The sequence below is a fragment of the Dendropsophus ebraccatus genome, chromosome 1 (genome assembly GCF_027789765.1).
Source record: "Dendropsophus ebraccatus isolate aDenEbr1 chromosome 1, aDenEbr1.pat, whole genome shotgun sequence".
Taxonomy (NCBI): domain Eukaryota; kingdom Metazoa; phylum Chordata; class Amphibia; order Anura; family Hylidae; genus Dendropsophus; species Dendropsophus ebraccatus.
Genome location: NC_091454.1, coordinates 215,584,084 through 215,599,041, shown reverse-complemented (window position 1 = coordinate 215,599,041; position 14,958 = coordinate 215,584,084). Strand labels below are relative to the sequence as shown.

At 40.9% G+C, this 14,958-nt stretch overlaps 1 protein-coding gene across 1 annotated transcript in view; it reads left to right on the top strand.

Moving 5' to 3' along the window:
• LOC138769575 (complement C3-like) overlaps nucleotides 1-14,958 on the top strand; it is a 62,573-nt gene that overhangs the window by 24,908 nt on the left and 22,707 nt on the right. The window contains exons 11-25 of the mRNA XM_069948142.1: nucleotides 1,166-1,312; nucleotides 3,162-3,368; nucleotides 3,514-3,717; nucleotides 5,387-5,548; nucleotides 5,623-5,752; nucleotides 6,827-6,901; nucleotides 6,994-7,194; nucleotides 9,713-9,824; nucleotides 11,189-11,274; nucleotides 11,918-12,057; nucleotides 12,169-12,375; nucleotides 12,564-12,624; nucleotides 12,777-12,863; nucleotides 12,955-13,158; nucleotides 14,344-14,419. Coding sequence (XP_069804243.1) covers nucleotides 1,166-1,312; nucleotides 3,162-3,368; nucleotides 3,514-3,717; nucleotides 5,387-5,548; nucleotides 5,623-5,752; nucleotides 6,827-6,901; nucleotides 6,994-7,194; nucleotides 9,713-9,824; nucleotides 11,189-11,274; nucleotides 11,918-12,057; nucleotides 12,169-12,375; nucleotides 12,564-12,624; nucleotides 12,777-12,863; nucleotides 12,955-13,158; nucleotides 14,344-14,419 — 2,099 coding nt within the window. The remainder of the gene's footprint in view (nucleotides 1-1,165; nucleotides 1,313-3,161; nucleotides 3,369-3,513; nucleotides 3,718-5,386; nucleotides 5,549-5,622; nucleotides 5,753-6,826; nucleotides 6,902-6,993; nucleotides 7,195-9,712; nucleotides 9,825-11,188; nucleotides 11,275-11,917; nucleotides 12,058-12,168; nucleotides 12,376-12,563; nucleotides 12,625-12,776; nucleotides 12,864-12,954; nucleotides 13,159-14,343; nucleotides 14,420-14,958) is intronic.

Genomic DNA, 14,958 nt, shown 5'->3' with positions numbered 1-14,958 from the left:
GCCCACCATACCATTATATATACAGCCCAGCATTCCATTATATATATATATATATATATATATATATATATATATATATATATATATATACAGCCCAGCATACCGTTATATATATACAGCCCAGCATACCATTATATATACAGCCCAGCATACCATTATATATATACAGCCCAACATACATATATATACAGCCCTGCATTCCATAATATATATATATATATATATATATATATATATATATATACAGCCCAGCATACCATTATATATATACAGCCCAGCATACCATTATATATACAGCCCAGCATACCATTATATATATACAGCCCATCATACCATAATATATATATACAGCCCATCATACCATTACATATATATACAGCCCAGCATACCATTACATATATATACAGTCCAGCATACCATTATATATATATATATATACATACAGCCCAGCCTACCATTATATATATGCAGCCCAGCATACCATTACATATATATAGTCCAGCATACCATAATATATATACATATATATATATATATATATATATATATATATATATATATATACAGCGCAGCATACTATTATATATATATATATATATATATATATATACAGCCCAGCATACCATTATACATATATATATATATACAGCCCAGCATACAATTATATATATATATATATATATATATATATATATATATATATATATATACATATATATATATATAATTTAATATATTATTATTTATTTATTTGTATAGCGCCAAAGTCCAGGTAGGCGATATCCCCAGCACCTTCATCCAGCACTTTTATGAAATATTGCAGTCAAAGAGAACAATAAGATTAGTGTGACATGATCAACCCTCAGTAAAGGGTTGGATCCATCAAGTTGCTAATTTGTAGAAGGTTGATTATCTTCTCTTTTAGACAAGTTTCCATTATTTTACTATTACAAATGTTAAGCTAACTGGACTGTAGTTACTGGGCTCTTCTCTACGACCCTTCTTGTGGATGGGTACACAATTGACCATTCCCCAATCATCAGCAACATCTCCTACAGATATTTTTGGGTCTTTAGGTTCAAACCCTGATAGTTCCCCTGAATTCACTGACCCTAGCAGGTTTTGTCCAATGTCGACCTTATATTTTTGTCTCTACTGATTTTAGGTGTTTGTCACTAATCCTGATGGGAGTCCGGCTCATCGTATCCCTGTTGTAGCACAACCAGGAAATGTGGGAGGGAGAACTCTGGAAGATGGAACCGTTCGGCTGGCCTTGAATACTCCCTCAGACATAAGCCAGCTGCAGATAACAGTAATATTTCTGTTCTTGTTCATTCTAGTTCAGCCTAGAATACTAAAGTTATAAATGTTAGATATATATTAATAAATGGGTTCACAACTATATTAATTAAAGTGTCACTGTTGTTACAACATTCAAAATCTACAGTAATTCAACAGTAGATGTGATATGAAGCAAGTTTGCAATTTACATTTTTTTTTTTTTTTGTTATTATGGAGAACATGGCACTTCCTGTTTTCTGACTCTTTTTTTCTCAAAGAGTCAAACAGGAAGTCCAGTGTTTTTCAGGTCATCTGAGCGCTCACAGAGAGAAGGCAGTCATGTGATTGATGGACACATTAAGCCGTGACTCTCTGTACTGGCCGGAATTCCTGTGTTTAGTCTGTTTTTTCAACCAGCACAAGTCTATAAATCTGTCTTCAGGAGACTGAACCTGGATACAGTAAGTTTAGCTGTTATATAGCTGCCTTCAGGAGACTGGGCCTGGATACAGTAAGTATAGCTGTTATATAGCTGCCTTCAGGAGACTGGGCCTGGATACAGTAAGTATAGCTGTTATATAGCTGCCTTCAGGAGACTGGACCTGGATACAGTAAGTATAGCTGTTATATAGCTGCCTTCAGGAGACTGGGCCTGGATACAGTAAGTATAGCTGTTATATAGCTGCCTTCAGGAGACTGGACCTGGATACAGTAAGTATAGCTGTTATATAGCAGCCTTCAGGAGAGTGGACCTGGATACTGTAAGTATAGCTGTTATATAGCAGCCTTCAGGAGACTGGACCTGGATACAGTAAATATAGCTGTTATTTAGCTGCCTTCAGGAGACTGGACCTAATTACAGTAAGTATAGCTGGTATATAGCTGCCTTCAGGAGACTGGACCTGGATACAGTAAGTATCGCTGTTATATAGCTGCCTTCAGGAGACTGGACCTGGATACAGTAAGTATAGCTGTTATTTAGCTGCCTTCAGGAGACTAGACCTGGATACAGTAAGTATAGCTGTTATATAGCTGCCTTCAGGAGACTGGACCTGGATACAGTAAGTATAGCTGTTATTTAGCTGCCTTCAGGAGACTGGACCTGGATACAGTAAGTATAGCTGTTATTTAGCTGCCTTCAGGAGACTGGACCTGGATATAGTAAGTATAGCTGTTATATAGCTGCCTTCAGGAGACTGGACCTGGATACAGTAAGTATAGCTGTTATATAGCTGCCTTTAGGAGACTGGACCTGGATACAGTAAGTATAGCTGTTATATAGCTGCCTTCAGGAGACTGGACCTGGATACAGTAAGTATAGCTGTTTTATAGCTGCCTTCCGGGGACTGGCCCTGGATACAGGTAAGTATAGCTGTTATATAGCAGCCTTCAGGAGACTGGACCTGGATACAGTAAGTATAGCTGTTATATAGTTGCCTTCCGTAGACTGGACCTGGATACAGTAAGTATATCTTTTATATAGCATGGCTTAAGGAGACTGGACCTGGATTTCTGGTAAGTTCAGCTTTGTTTTACAGCATAACAAAAAAAATAAAAATAATGAATGTATATTACAAATTTGCTTTATATCAAATCTACTGTTGATTTAGATTTTGAAAGTTATAACGACAGGTACAATTTAGGGTTTCCGTCACTTTTGATGGCAAATGATTGCAACCTCAATGGAACACCAATAGACCCCATAATAAGTCAAGCGAGTCCATCAGGCAGTGTTTGGATATTCGATACCTGATATAGAGGGGCATTGTGGATGCACATGTGAACATTAGCTATGAATATTGTCCTCCTAGCATATAAGCACTATACTACTATAAAACTCATCAATCATAGATATTTCTTTACTTGTTTTTGTCTTCTAGGTATCAACCACAGATGAAATATTACCCAAGGAACGGCAAGCTTCTGCCACCATGGTGGCCTCCGCATACAGACCCATTGGTGGCAATTACCTACATCTCAGTGTTGCAGGAGGAGAACTGAAACCAGGAGAAAATGCAGTCATCCACTTTAATATCCGGAACAGTGACCCCGCTGTCGCAAACCAGATCAACAATTTTAACTATGTGGTAACTTAGCTCCTTATCCTTAATAAATCAATTTCTGGATTCATGACATCAGAATTTATCTATAACACATATAAGACACGCACATGATCAGATGACATCATTTCACTGAATTCACATTTCTATCATTTTGGGTTTCTTTTTCTAGATAATGAATAAAGGTAGAATAATGAAGGTGGGCACACAAGAGAAGGGGAAAGGCCAGGTACTTGTGACTATGCTACTGCCAATAACAGAAGAATTTATCCCATCGTTCCGCATCTTGGCATACTATACCGTGACATCCGGAGCAGGCCGGGAAATTGTGGCCGACTCCATTTGGATCGATGTGGCAGATACCTGCATGGGGACGGTAAGGAACTGTAACATTGGAAATTATTACCATATATCCAGGGACTTTCCTAAGTAAGGGAGTAGCACTAGTCAGACTTGAACGCTGCAATTTTTAATTCTCATTTCTTCTACAACATCCGGCTTAGTAGTGGAGTTGGCTGCCAGTTATCGAAAGAGATTCTGCACTTCTGAAGAGCAGACTCCCCAAACACTGGCAGCCACCACCTCTGCTCAGCAAAGTACTCAGCAAATACTGGACATCATGTCCTGTCTGTCATAGCAATGTACTGGGAGAGATCTCCTGTTAAAGGGGTTATCTAGCGCTATAAAAACATGGCCACTTTCTTCCACAGATAGCACAGCTCTTGTCTCCAGTTCTGGTGCGGTTTGCAATTAGGCTCCATTCACTTCAATGGAACTGAGTTATAAAACCTGCACCCAAGCTAGAGACAAGAGTGGTGCTGTCTCTGGAAGAAAGTGGCCACGTTTTTGTAGCACTGGATAGCCCCTTTAACAGTAGTAGTTGACAGCAACTGTTCCTCCATAGTAAGGACGGACCTGGCAGGCTGTGCAGATGTGGACGCCAGGGTTGGGGGAGGGAAGCAGTTATATTTTCTCTACATCAGCTTCCTCATCTCTGTCCACCACCTATGTTCTATTCTCTGCCAAGGACATATGACGGTAACATCTTTTCAGGTGTCCTTCTTAGTTACTACTACTCTTTTTTTTTGTTTTTCTTTCTCTCTACTCCACTGATATTGCCGTTCCTTATGTTGACTTATGTTGTCCACCTTCCTTATTCCCTGTGACCATGAGCAACATCTAAATTATGAGCAATATATTAATACAGTATATAACAGAAAGTGACAACATGCCATGTATCATAACATCAACCTGTCTGCAACTATAAATCAAATGACATCACTTCCTGCCTCAGTGACAACATAGACTTTCCCCCATCATATTCCTCTGGCCGCCTTAAGACGAGAGGGGGCAGGTGCATGTTGTGATGACGAAACCACACCTGCACACAATGTCCAGTAGTTGCCCAATGGTGCCACCTCATCGGTAACATCCAGTGGCTATTGAACATGGTCAGAGTAGGGGAGTGGAGTGCTGGAGAGCGGAACAGATAGGACCTTTTCTGCCCTCCAGATATCCCCTTTCATAGTTCATATGTAGAGATGAGCGAACCTGGAGCATGCTCGAGTCCATCCGAACCCGAACTTTCGGCATTTGATTAGCGGTGGCTGCTGAAGTTGGATAAAGCCCTAAGGCTATGTGGAAAACATGGATATAGTCATTGGCTGTATCCATGTTTTCCAGACAACCTTAGAGCTTTATCCAACTTCTGCAGCCACTGCTAATCAAATGCCGATCGTTAGGGTTCGCATGGGCTAATCAAATGCCGATCGTTCGGGTTCGCTCATCTCTATTCATATGTCTAGGTCCTCCTTAAAGACAAAAGACATGGGCTTAATTTATAGTAAAATCTAGGTTTTCCTTTACCAGCAACAAATGTTAAGTTAACCCAGTATCTAACCCTGGCCAATGCAAAGTGACTTGTTGGTCCCCCTTGGTACGTGGTGCACTAGTCAGGGTAGGCTCAATAGCTCCTCCTTTGATTTGAAAGTTGCAGGATTAAACTAAGAGATGAAATATAATATTCTAATGGTTGATTCATGTAGCTGGTGGTAACAGGAGAAAAGGACAAAGACAACGCTATTCAGCAACCTGGAGGTTCCATGAGGCTGAAGCTACAAGCAGATGATATGGCGGCTGTGGGACTGGTGGCCGTGGATAAAGGTGTTTATGTCATCAACAATAAATTGAAGATCTCCCAGAAAAAGGTGATCAAAATTATCACTGCAAAATTATTTTTAGTCAGTGTACGATATGCGCTGAAGGTCTTTTCTCCTTTAAGGTCTGGGACTCAGTAGAAAAATACGACATTGGTTGCACACCCGGGAGCGGTGCCGACACACCTGGAGTGTTTTATGATGCCGGCCTTGCGCTAGAGACAAGCTTCAAGATGACAACTCCTCAGAGATCAGGTGATCTACTGTTACTGTACATAACAATCAAACGTGCTGGTATCCGCAAGGATATCAGCAAAATGGTTCCTAGTGCGACAGTATTTTGTCATCAATAGATCAGATATTAACATGAATCTATCAGCAGGTTAGCCAGATATAACCAGCTGACAGATTTTGATAGAGCAGGGGATAGGGAGGGAAACCATACTTTTATTTGTGTATATGTAAATAAGGTGGTTCAGTGCCCTAGGGGCGGTCCTCTAGCACGTGGTACACTGCTCTGCCCACCGACTCCTCCAACACCCCTTTATTTTATGAATATTCCTAACACGCTCTGCAGTGACGTCACTCACCAGTCCATGAAGAAGGCCAATATAAATATTTACATGGCGGCAGTGAGGGGCAAAACGATACATTAAGGGGTACAGGAACACCCCGCAGGGCTCTAAGCCATCTTATTTACATACAGTATTCAGAAAAAGTAACATTTATCATTAATGGCGCAACGAACCTTCTAAAAAAATATGGCCGCACACCCCATCCACCTGCCTTATTAGCACTGCTGTCTTCTTATAAGGTCACTTATGCCAGAGGGGGGGGTAAATTATAGTATTTCATGACCAAAAAGAAGTGCCATTTTCATGACATAAGAGACAAGGAACTTTACAACGTGAAACCTCTCCAAAAGAAGCCCTCTTTATCTTGTCCACATTCTAAATTCTATCCTGTATGGTGACTACCTTCTTTGACAGAATGATATCACTAACTAACTACTAACTTGAGACTCTTCAATGAGGCTCCACGGGCTCTTCTTTTGCATATTCATGTTTCCCAGGGAGCAATGCACCTAGGATTTCACTGCATTGAGCGCTTTCACTAGCAGCCGGCAGTGTTATCGTTTGGCTGGTCTCCCTGAGATCAGCAATCTGTTTCTCTTATGGCTCTACTAGGCATTGGATGGATTTTATTTAGTAGAAAAATTAGGGTGCGGTCGCTGGACTTATTGGTCATGAGTACTGGGCCCGGGGGAAGGGGGAACAAATTTGAGTTTGGCTGCTATTGTGGTTTCAATGTCGTATATTTCTTTTACAGAGCCCTTATGTCAGCAAAAATTAAAACGAAGACGACGTTCTTCAGCTCTACTGATTCAAGAACGAGACAAAAAAGGTAAAACTCATCCGTAGCCCATATCCCATGTTTCTGTGTGTGTATTTCGGGGGTAGTTACAATGTCTACAATGATCTATCTTCTCCTTTTAGCCTCACAATACACAGGACTGGAGAAGGAGTGCTGCCAGGATGGTATGCTTGACAGTCCCATGGGCCATAGTTGTGAACGTCGGACTCGTCACATCATGGATGGACCGAAATGTATTGATGCTTTCCTGGACTGCTGCAAACACATTACAAAGCAAAAGGAAATTGAGAGGAAACTAAAAGAAAATAACCAAGAGGCAAGAAGTAAGGAGACGTGACAGAGGAGGAAATTGTCATAGGTCAAACTAGATGTTGACATTCTTAAATAAGCCATTAACAGGGAGAAATTCACCAGACAGATACGGGAATAGAGATAAGCAAATTGATCTACGTGATGTCACTTCTCTTTTTATTCAGAATTCCTTAAAAGGGTCATGTGACTTTTCTTTGACACTTTAAACAGTTAAACAATATAATGGAGAAGCACAACCTCTTTGACCTCCTTAAAGTCCACGTTAAACTAACTTGTCTCCTATCCACAGGATAGGGGAAAAACAAGAGATCATGGGGGTTCGACCTCCGGTTCCCCCCCCCCCCCATCTCCAGATTATTTATTTATTTTGAATATAGCCATGGGAATAGAACGTGACCTAGGGCTCTATTCATTCCTATAGAGCCACCAGAAAGAGCCGAACACCGTGCTTGGCTCTCTCCGATGGCTCCATAGAAAATGAATAGAGCCACCGGTCATGTTCCGTTCCTGCGGCTATATTCAAAACAAAGAAGCCAGAGGTCGAACTCCCCACGATCTCTTACTCGTCCCCTATCCTACAAGTTAGTTTGAGGTGGTCAACCTCTTTAAGAATATTTAGGGTGAAATCCATGAGGTTTCTTAAACTTTAAGGACCTTTTGTCTAGGGCAAATATCTGGTTACACCCTTAGAGGACCTAGGGTGTAACTGTACGTCCTGGGTGTTTCTCCCGGTATGAAGCATAGCAGCCGGGACCTCACCGGTAATGACACGCTGCAGCGATCGCGCTGCCGCGTGTCACTAACTCCTTAAACGCCGTTTAAGTGTAAGTGACAGGGGGAGTCCCCTGTCACTTACCGTTCGGGACCCCCGTAGTGTGACTGCGGGGGTCACGGTCGTTAAAATGGACCGCCGGAGGTCTCTCACCTTCCTCCGTGCGGTCCGATTAGCACTCTGGTCACTGAGCCTGCACAGGCTCAATCAGCAGAGCGCCGATAACACTGATCAATGCTATGTGTATGTAAAAGTCCCCCAAAGGGACTTCAAATGTGTAAAAAAAAAAAAGTTAAAAACACTAACACACTGCCCCAAAACCCCTCCCCCAATAAAAGTTGAAATCCCCCCCCATCCCATTACATAAATAAAAATATAAAAATAAATAAATAAACATATAATATACCGTAGCGTGCGTAATTGTTCGATCTATTCAAATATTACAAGCGTCATTGTGATCGGCGAACGGCGTGCACGAAAAGAGGGAAAAAAGTGCGCGGATTACCCATTTTATGTTACTTTATATATATAAAAAAATTAATAAAAAGTGATCAAAACGTCCGATCTTCAAAAATATGGTATCAATAAAAACTAGAGATCATGGCGGAAAAAATGACATCTCATACAGCCCCATAGGTGAAAAAATAAAACCGTTATAAGCGTCACAATAGGCCCATTTTATTAATAATTAATTGCCAAAAAAAAAGGATTTCATTTAAAAAAAATATATATAACATTAGAGAATCTGTGTAACCTGCATATGGTTGTGTTCGGACTGACCTATAGAATAATAGTATCATGTCGCTGTTACCATATAGTGCATTACGTAGACACAGGAACCCCCCAAACGTTACCATATTGCATTCTTTTTTACGATTTCACCTATTTATAGCTTCATAAATAATATATTTGGGATTCCGTCATACATGTTATGGTAGAATGAAAGACGCCATTACACAGTACAACTATTCCTGTAACAAACAAGCCATTACATGGCCCTGTAGATAGAAAACTGAGAGTGCTAGAGCTCTTAGAAGGGGAGGAGGGAAAAACGAAAACACTAAGATCACTGGGTCATTTTGGGCCTGGTCCTTAAAGGGTTAAAGTGTCATTTTAATTTTTTTGTCTTCATGGTTCTCTTATGGAGAGGGGAGGGGTGGAGGGGGATTAGGCACCAAAACAGGACAACAAAGAGTTAACTTACAGCTACATCACTGGACTATCTCCTCTGAAGTCAGCACTGACCTCTCTGACCTCTGAATACCAGCTTTCACACAGGTCTCGCTGTGTAATCCTTTGTTCTCTGCTCTCTGCTGGCGACTAATCTCCCTCCTCCCTCCTCCCTTCTCCATAGGTTACACAGGGCTCGACTGATGTAAAAGAGTCTAAATTTCCTGATAATGAGCAGTGAATGAGAGAAATGAGGGGGGGGGGACCTAGGGAAAGTCTTTTTGAATGCACATAATGGCATATTTGCCTAATAAACCCAATTACAACATTTCTTAAAATTGCCTGTACTATTGATTTCTGCAAAAAAACAAACAACTACAGTGACACTTTAAGGCCCTATTACACGAGCGATTATCGGCGGTATTTGGCCGATTTCGAGCGGGGGACGTATTCGGCAGAGAGCGGGGAACAAGGAGCTAACGAGCGCTGACAGTCGGCCCGTGTAATAGGGGCTTTATTGACACACTTGGACATTTCTCTGAAATTATATACTTTATATTATAAATCTTTGGTATTTTATTTATCAGGTGATGCGGATAGTGATTACATTGATGACGCTGATATAATATCCAGAACACAGTTTCCAGAAAGCTGGCTATGGAAGGTAGAGACAATGACTGAAAAAGCAGATGCCAGAGGGTGAGTATAGTATAGTGCCAGAGATTTGTAATTTACTTCTATTAAAAAATCTCAAGCCTTCCAGTACTTATCAGCTGCTGTATGTCCAGCAGGAAGTGGTATTATTTCCAGTCTGGAGAGCAGGAGAGGTTTTCTATGGGGATTTGCTCCTTCTCTGGACAGTTCCTTACATGGACAGAGGAGGCAACAGAGAGCACTGTGTCAGACAGGAAAGAAAACACCACTTCCTGCTGGACACACAGAAGCTGATAAGTACTGGAAGGCTTGAGATTTTTTAATAGAAGTAAATTACAAATCTGTGGCACTTCATGGCTGCAGTTGATTTAAAAGAAATTTTTTTTGGGTGCACTACCCCTTTAATAACCTGATGTCCTTGGTTATGACCCACTAAAGTGGGTCACACATGCTCAGTTCAACTGCCCTCTCCTAATCTGTCCAGCAAGGGGAATTATGGGAAAGTGTGTGATTTCATGGAAGGCGAAAAAGGGCCCATTTACACAGAAAGATTATCTGACAGATTATCTGCCAAAGATATGAAGCCAAAGCCAGGGACAGACTATAAACAGAGGAAAGCCTGAGATTTCTCCTAGTTTCAAATCCATTCCTGGCTTTGGCTTCAAATCTTTGGCAGATAATCTGTCAGATAATCTTTCTGTGTAAATAGACCCTTATGCTGGGTTTACACGGAGCGATTATCGGGCGAATTTTCGCGATAACGATCGAATTCGAACGATAATCGTACGTGTAAACGCGGCAAACGATCGAAAAATCATTCATTTTGATCTTTTAACATGTTCATAAATCGTCGTTCGCAAAAAATTCGCCGATCGTTCCGTGTAAACAGTCGTTCACTGATTTTCCCTATGTGTGAGATAGGCTTAAGCGATCGCAAAACGATCGCAAAACGAATTTTCTGTACGATATATCGTACCGTCTAAACGCTGATCGTTAAAAAAAAAAATCGTTACTTCGAAATCGTTAATCGTACGATCGGGCGAATTATCGCTCCATGTAAACTTAGCATTACTCTGCATGTAAGTCACTAAACAAATTGTTTGTCTTCTCTCAGACTTCCCCTTTAAGGATCTCCTCCTACTGAAACCATTTGAATAGATTAGAAACTGTTGATTAACTACTGTTGCTCAGCGGGTGTTAAATTTCCCTGCAGCGCCACCACAGGGGAAACAAAGCATTACACTGTTTTCCATGTGCCTGGTCATCCACAGTAGGAAGCACTCTTTGTAGCCCATCCTGTTCTGTGGTTAATATATAGGTATTTTACCCCAAATAACTTCTACAATACGAACTTCTATTATCAGACATGTTGGGGATTAAACTATAAATCTCTATTGCTTTTTTAACAGAATTTCCACAAAGATTCTTCCTGTTTTCCTAAAAGACTCAATCACCACATGGGAGGTTTTAGCTGTGAGTCTATCGGAAAGTAAAGGTAAGACGCTTCTACTGGATGTATACAGGGTGTAACTCAAGATCAGTAATGTATGTACACAGTGACCACACCAGCAGAATAGTGAGTACAGCTCTGGAGTATAATACAGGATGTAACTCAGGATCAGTAATGTAATCTATGTACACAGTGACCACACCAGCAGAATAGTGAGTACAGCTCTGGAGTATAATATAGGATGTAACTCAGGATCAGTAATGTATGTACACAGTGACCACACCAGCAGAATAGTGAGTACAGCTCTGGAGTATAATATAGGATGTAACTCAGGATCAGTAATGTAATCTATGTACACAGTGACCACACCAGCAGAATAGTGAGTACAGCTCTGGAGTATAATATAGGATGTAACTCAGGATCAGTAATGTATGTACACAGTGACCACACCAGCAGAATAGTGAGTACAGCTCTGGAGTATAATATAGGATGTAACTCAGGATCAGTAATGTAATGAATGTACACAGTGACCCCACCAGCAGAATAGTGAGTGCAGCTCTGGCGTATAATACAGGATCAGTATAGATAAGTAGTGTAATACATGTACAAACTTATAAACATTTTAAGGATATTATGACTGTAATTTTTCTCATGAGATCTGACATTCTCCTCTATATCCCCCCGACAGGTATCTGTGTGTCTAAACCTTATAATATTCAGGTGATGACAAATTTCTTCATTGATCTGAAGCTTCCATATTCTGTGGTGAGAAATGAGCAGGTAGAGATACGGGCCATTCTCTACAACTACGGTAACAAGGAAACTAAGGCAAGTAAAGCAGATTATAGTCATGGGAATGGACACGGTGGGGTTGATTAACCTTAAAATGTATCACTTTTTCCACATCTTTAAATGGCCGCCATGTTGTCTTGGGTTTAGGTGCGTGTAGAGTGGACCTATAATGAACAGTTCTGCAGTCTCTCTACTGCCAAGAAGAAGTATCGTCAAGAAGTGGTCATCCAACCTTCCTCATCTAGGGCTGTGCCATTCATCATTGTGCCATTATCCTTGGGAAATCATGAGATTGAAGTGAAGGCGGCTGGACAGTTTGTATCTGATGGTGTGAAGAAAAAGCTGAAGGTCGTGGTAAGTAACAGAACCCTAGATGTGACATCAGAGCAATGAGATTGATGAACCAAAATTTAAAAAATTTTTAAAAACAAGGCTCAATGCATATGATCATATAACAAGTTGCATGGAGGTTCAAAAAGGCCTTTACTGTGATCCAACCACACACCATTCAATTCCCTTTCAATGTTCTCTTTGACCTCCAGCCAGAAGGAAGACGCCTGACACAAACCCTGAAATCGGTTGTTTTGGACCCAGAAAGAAAAGGTCTGTATATCTGGTGTTCCCAATATTCGTGAATGATAAAAGGAAATGAAAATGTTATTTGTCTAGAGATGGAGAGTAAAATTTTTCATTCTTTATTAAACTTTCTTCTTATGGTTAAATAACTTTTGTATCTCTTCTAATAACTTACTCAGGGGGAGTCCAAGAAGAATTGATCTCGGCAGTAGATCCCAAAAATATTGTCCCCAAGACAGACGTTGACACCATTGTTACCATCCAAGGTGAGAGCTGAATTGTTAACCCTCCTAAAAGGTGACACAATAGTTCTGAACATTGCCTCATGTGATTGTCTCATATGTCTTTAACACTTAGGAAGCCCAATAAGTCAAATGGTGGAAAAATCCACAGAGGGTGGCAATCTCAACCACCTGATCAATACTCCGGGTGGTTGTGGAGAACAAAACATGATGACTATGACGGCTCCTCTGATAGCCACACATTACTTGGATTTCAGCAACCAATGGGAAAAACTAGGACTACAGCGTAGGGAGCAAGCCGTTCAGTTCATCAAAAATGGTAAGGTATTTTCCAATCTTTGTTTCCAAGAGTTCTCCACTAGAGTCACGGAGAGGCCGGTCTGTAGTACCGGACGGATGATCTTTATGGCCGTAGAGTTCGGATGCGGGCGCATCAGAACTTGCCACTGCACACTATGAAGCAAGAGGCCGGAGCCGCTCGCTTCATAGTGTGAACTGACATGGTTTCCTACAACCGTTATTCACTGAATAGCGGCCGCAGAAAACTGACATGTCAGTTGTTTGCGGCGCCGCGAGGGATCCCGGCCGGAGTGTATACTATGGGTATACCCTCCAGCCGGGATCCCATAGGCAAATAGGCAACATATTTTTTTGTATTAACTACAGCTGTTGTTGCAATCGGCAACAACGGCCATAGAAATACGAAAAAATACGTTGTGTGAACATAGCCTTATAATGTGTTATAATGTGTTATAATGTGTTATGTGTTAGCCTTTAGCTGTCTTCACTAGTGTCTGCTTTTTCTATTGTAAAAGACGTCGGTTATTACTGCAATTTAACGGACTGCAATGCATAGGTCAATCAAATGACGGATGTCCAATGCACACAGTATATAAAATGATGGACGTTGTCTGCGCAGACGTCAAAATAATGATCATGTCAATTATTTTCGGACGTCTTTTGCAAACAGCAGACATTACTTATTAGTTTTTCACTATTTTTTTTACTATTAAATTCAATGGACTTTTCAATTAAAGACACATCCAAAGGCCAATTAGTCCACCCAAACTAATGTACCAGCAGCTGTGATTGCACGGACAGCCAATCCTCAAAATAACGGACGTCATTTTGGACTCAATATGATGGACATAGTTTTAAAAATTATATACGGACAAGAACGGAACATAACCAAAAAGTGCTTTTTAATGTCTCCTTTTCAAGATATGAAATCGAGAGGAGAAAACTTCACTCCCGGAAGTTTATGCTACTGTACATGCCCTAAGAGGTTAAAAAAAAGTTTGTATTATGCCAAAATAGTAAATGACTAAATACAACAAAATGAAGTTGGTTTCACAGTATTTGTGATAACCTGCAGAATAACGTTAAGAAGGAGCGTACTGACTGCATACCAGCGTATAATGGATGTGGCAATCCTATAACCATAGACCAGCTATTAGATGTGTACTATGCCCCTCTGTTTGATATGTGTGTGCTCCTTTTACAGGTGTAGTTCAGCAGTTGACATTTGCTAAAAACGATGCTTCATACGGTGCCTGGATCAGTACACCTTCTAGTACATGGTATTGTAAAAATTTACCTTTATTTTAACCTTTAATATTCTATTTACCTTGCAATTTGCTATAGTACCTATTAAGGTGGCCATACATTTTCAATAACAGTGAATTTTTCCATGTTCCACATATACATGAACATTCAGCATGGCCAAATGTCTGTGTTTTCTTTGGAGAGGGGAGGAGTTAGGCCATGTTCACACAACGTATGAGACCAGCCGTTTCGTGACCCGGCTGGGTCACAGAACGGCCGGTCTCTGCAAAGGTCATCCTGGATGATCTTTCACGCTTCAGAGTTCTGATGCGAGCGCATTTGAGCATGCCAGCATCAGAACTCCCCACAGAACTGACAGGGCTTTCTGTGGCCGCTATTCACTGAATAGCGGACACAGAAAACTGACATGTCAGTTGTTTGCGGCGCCGCGAGAGATCCCGGCCGGAGCGTATACTATGTGTATATATTGCAGCAGGAATTGCAACAACGGCCCTACTTTTATGAAAAGATACGCTGTGGGAACATAGCCTTAAAGTGTATCTGTCATGACAGC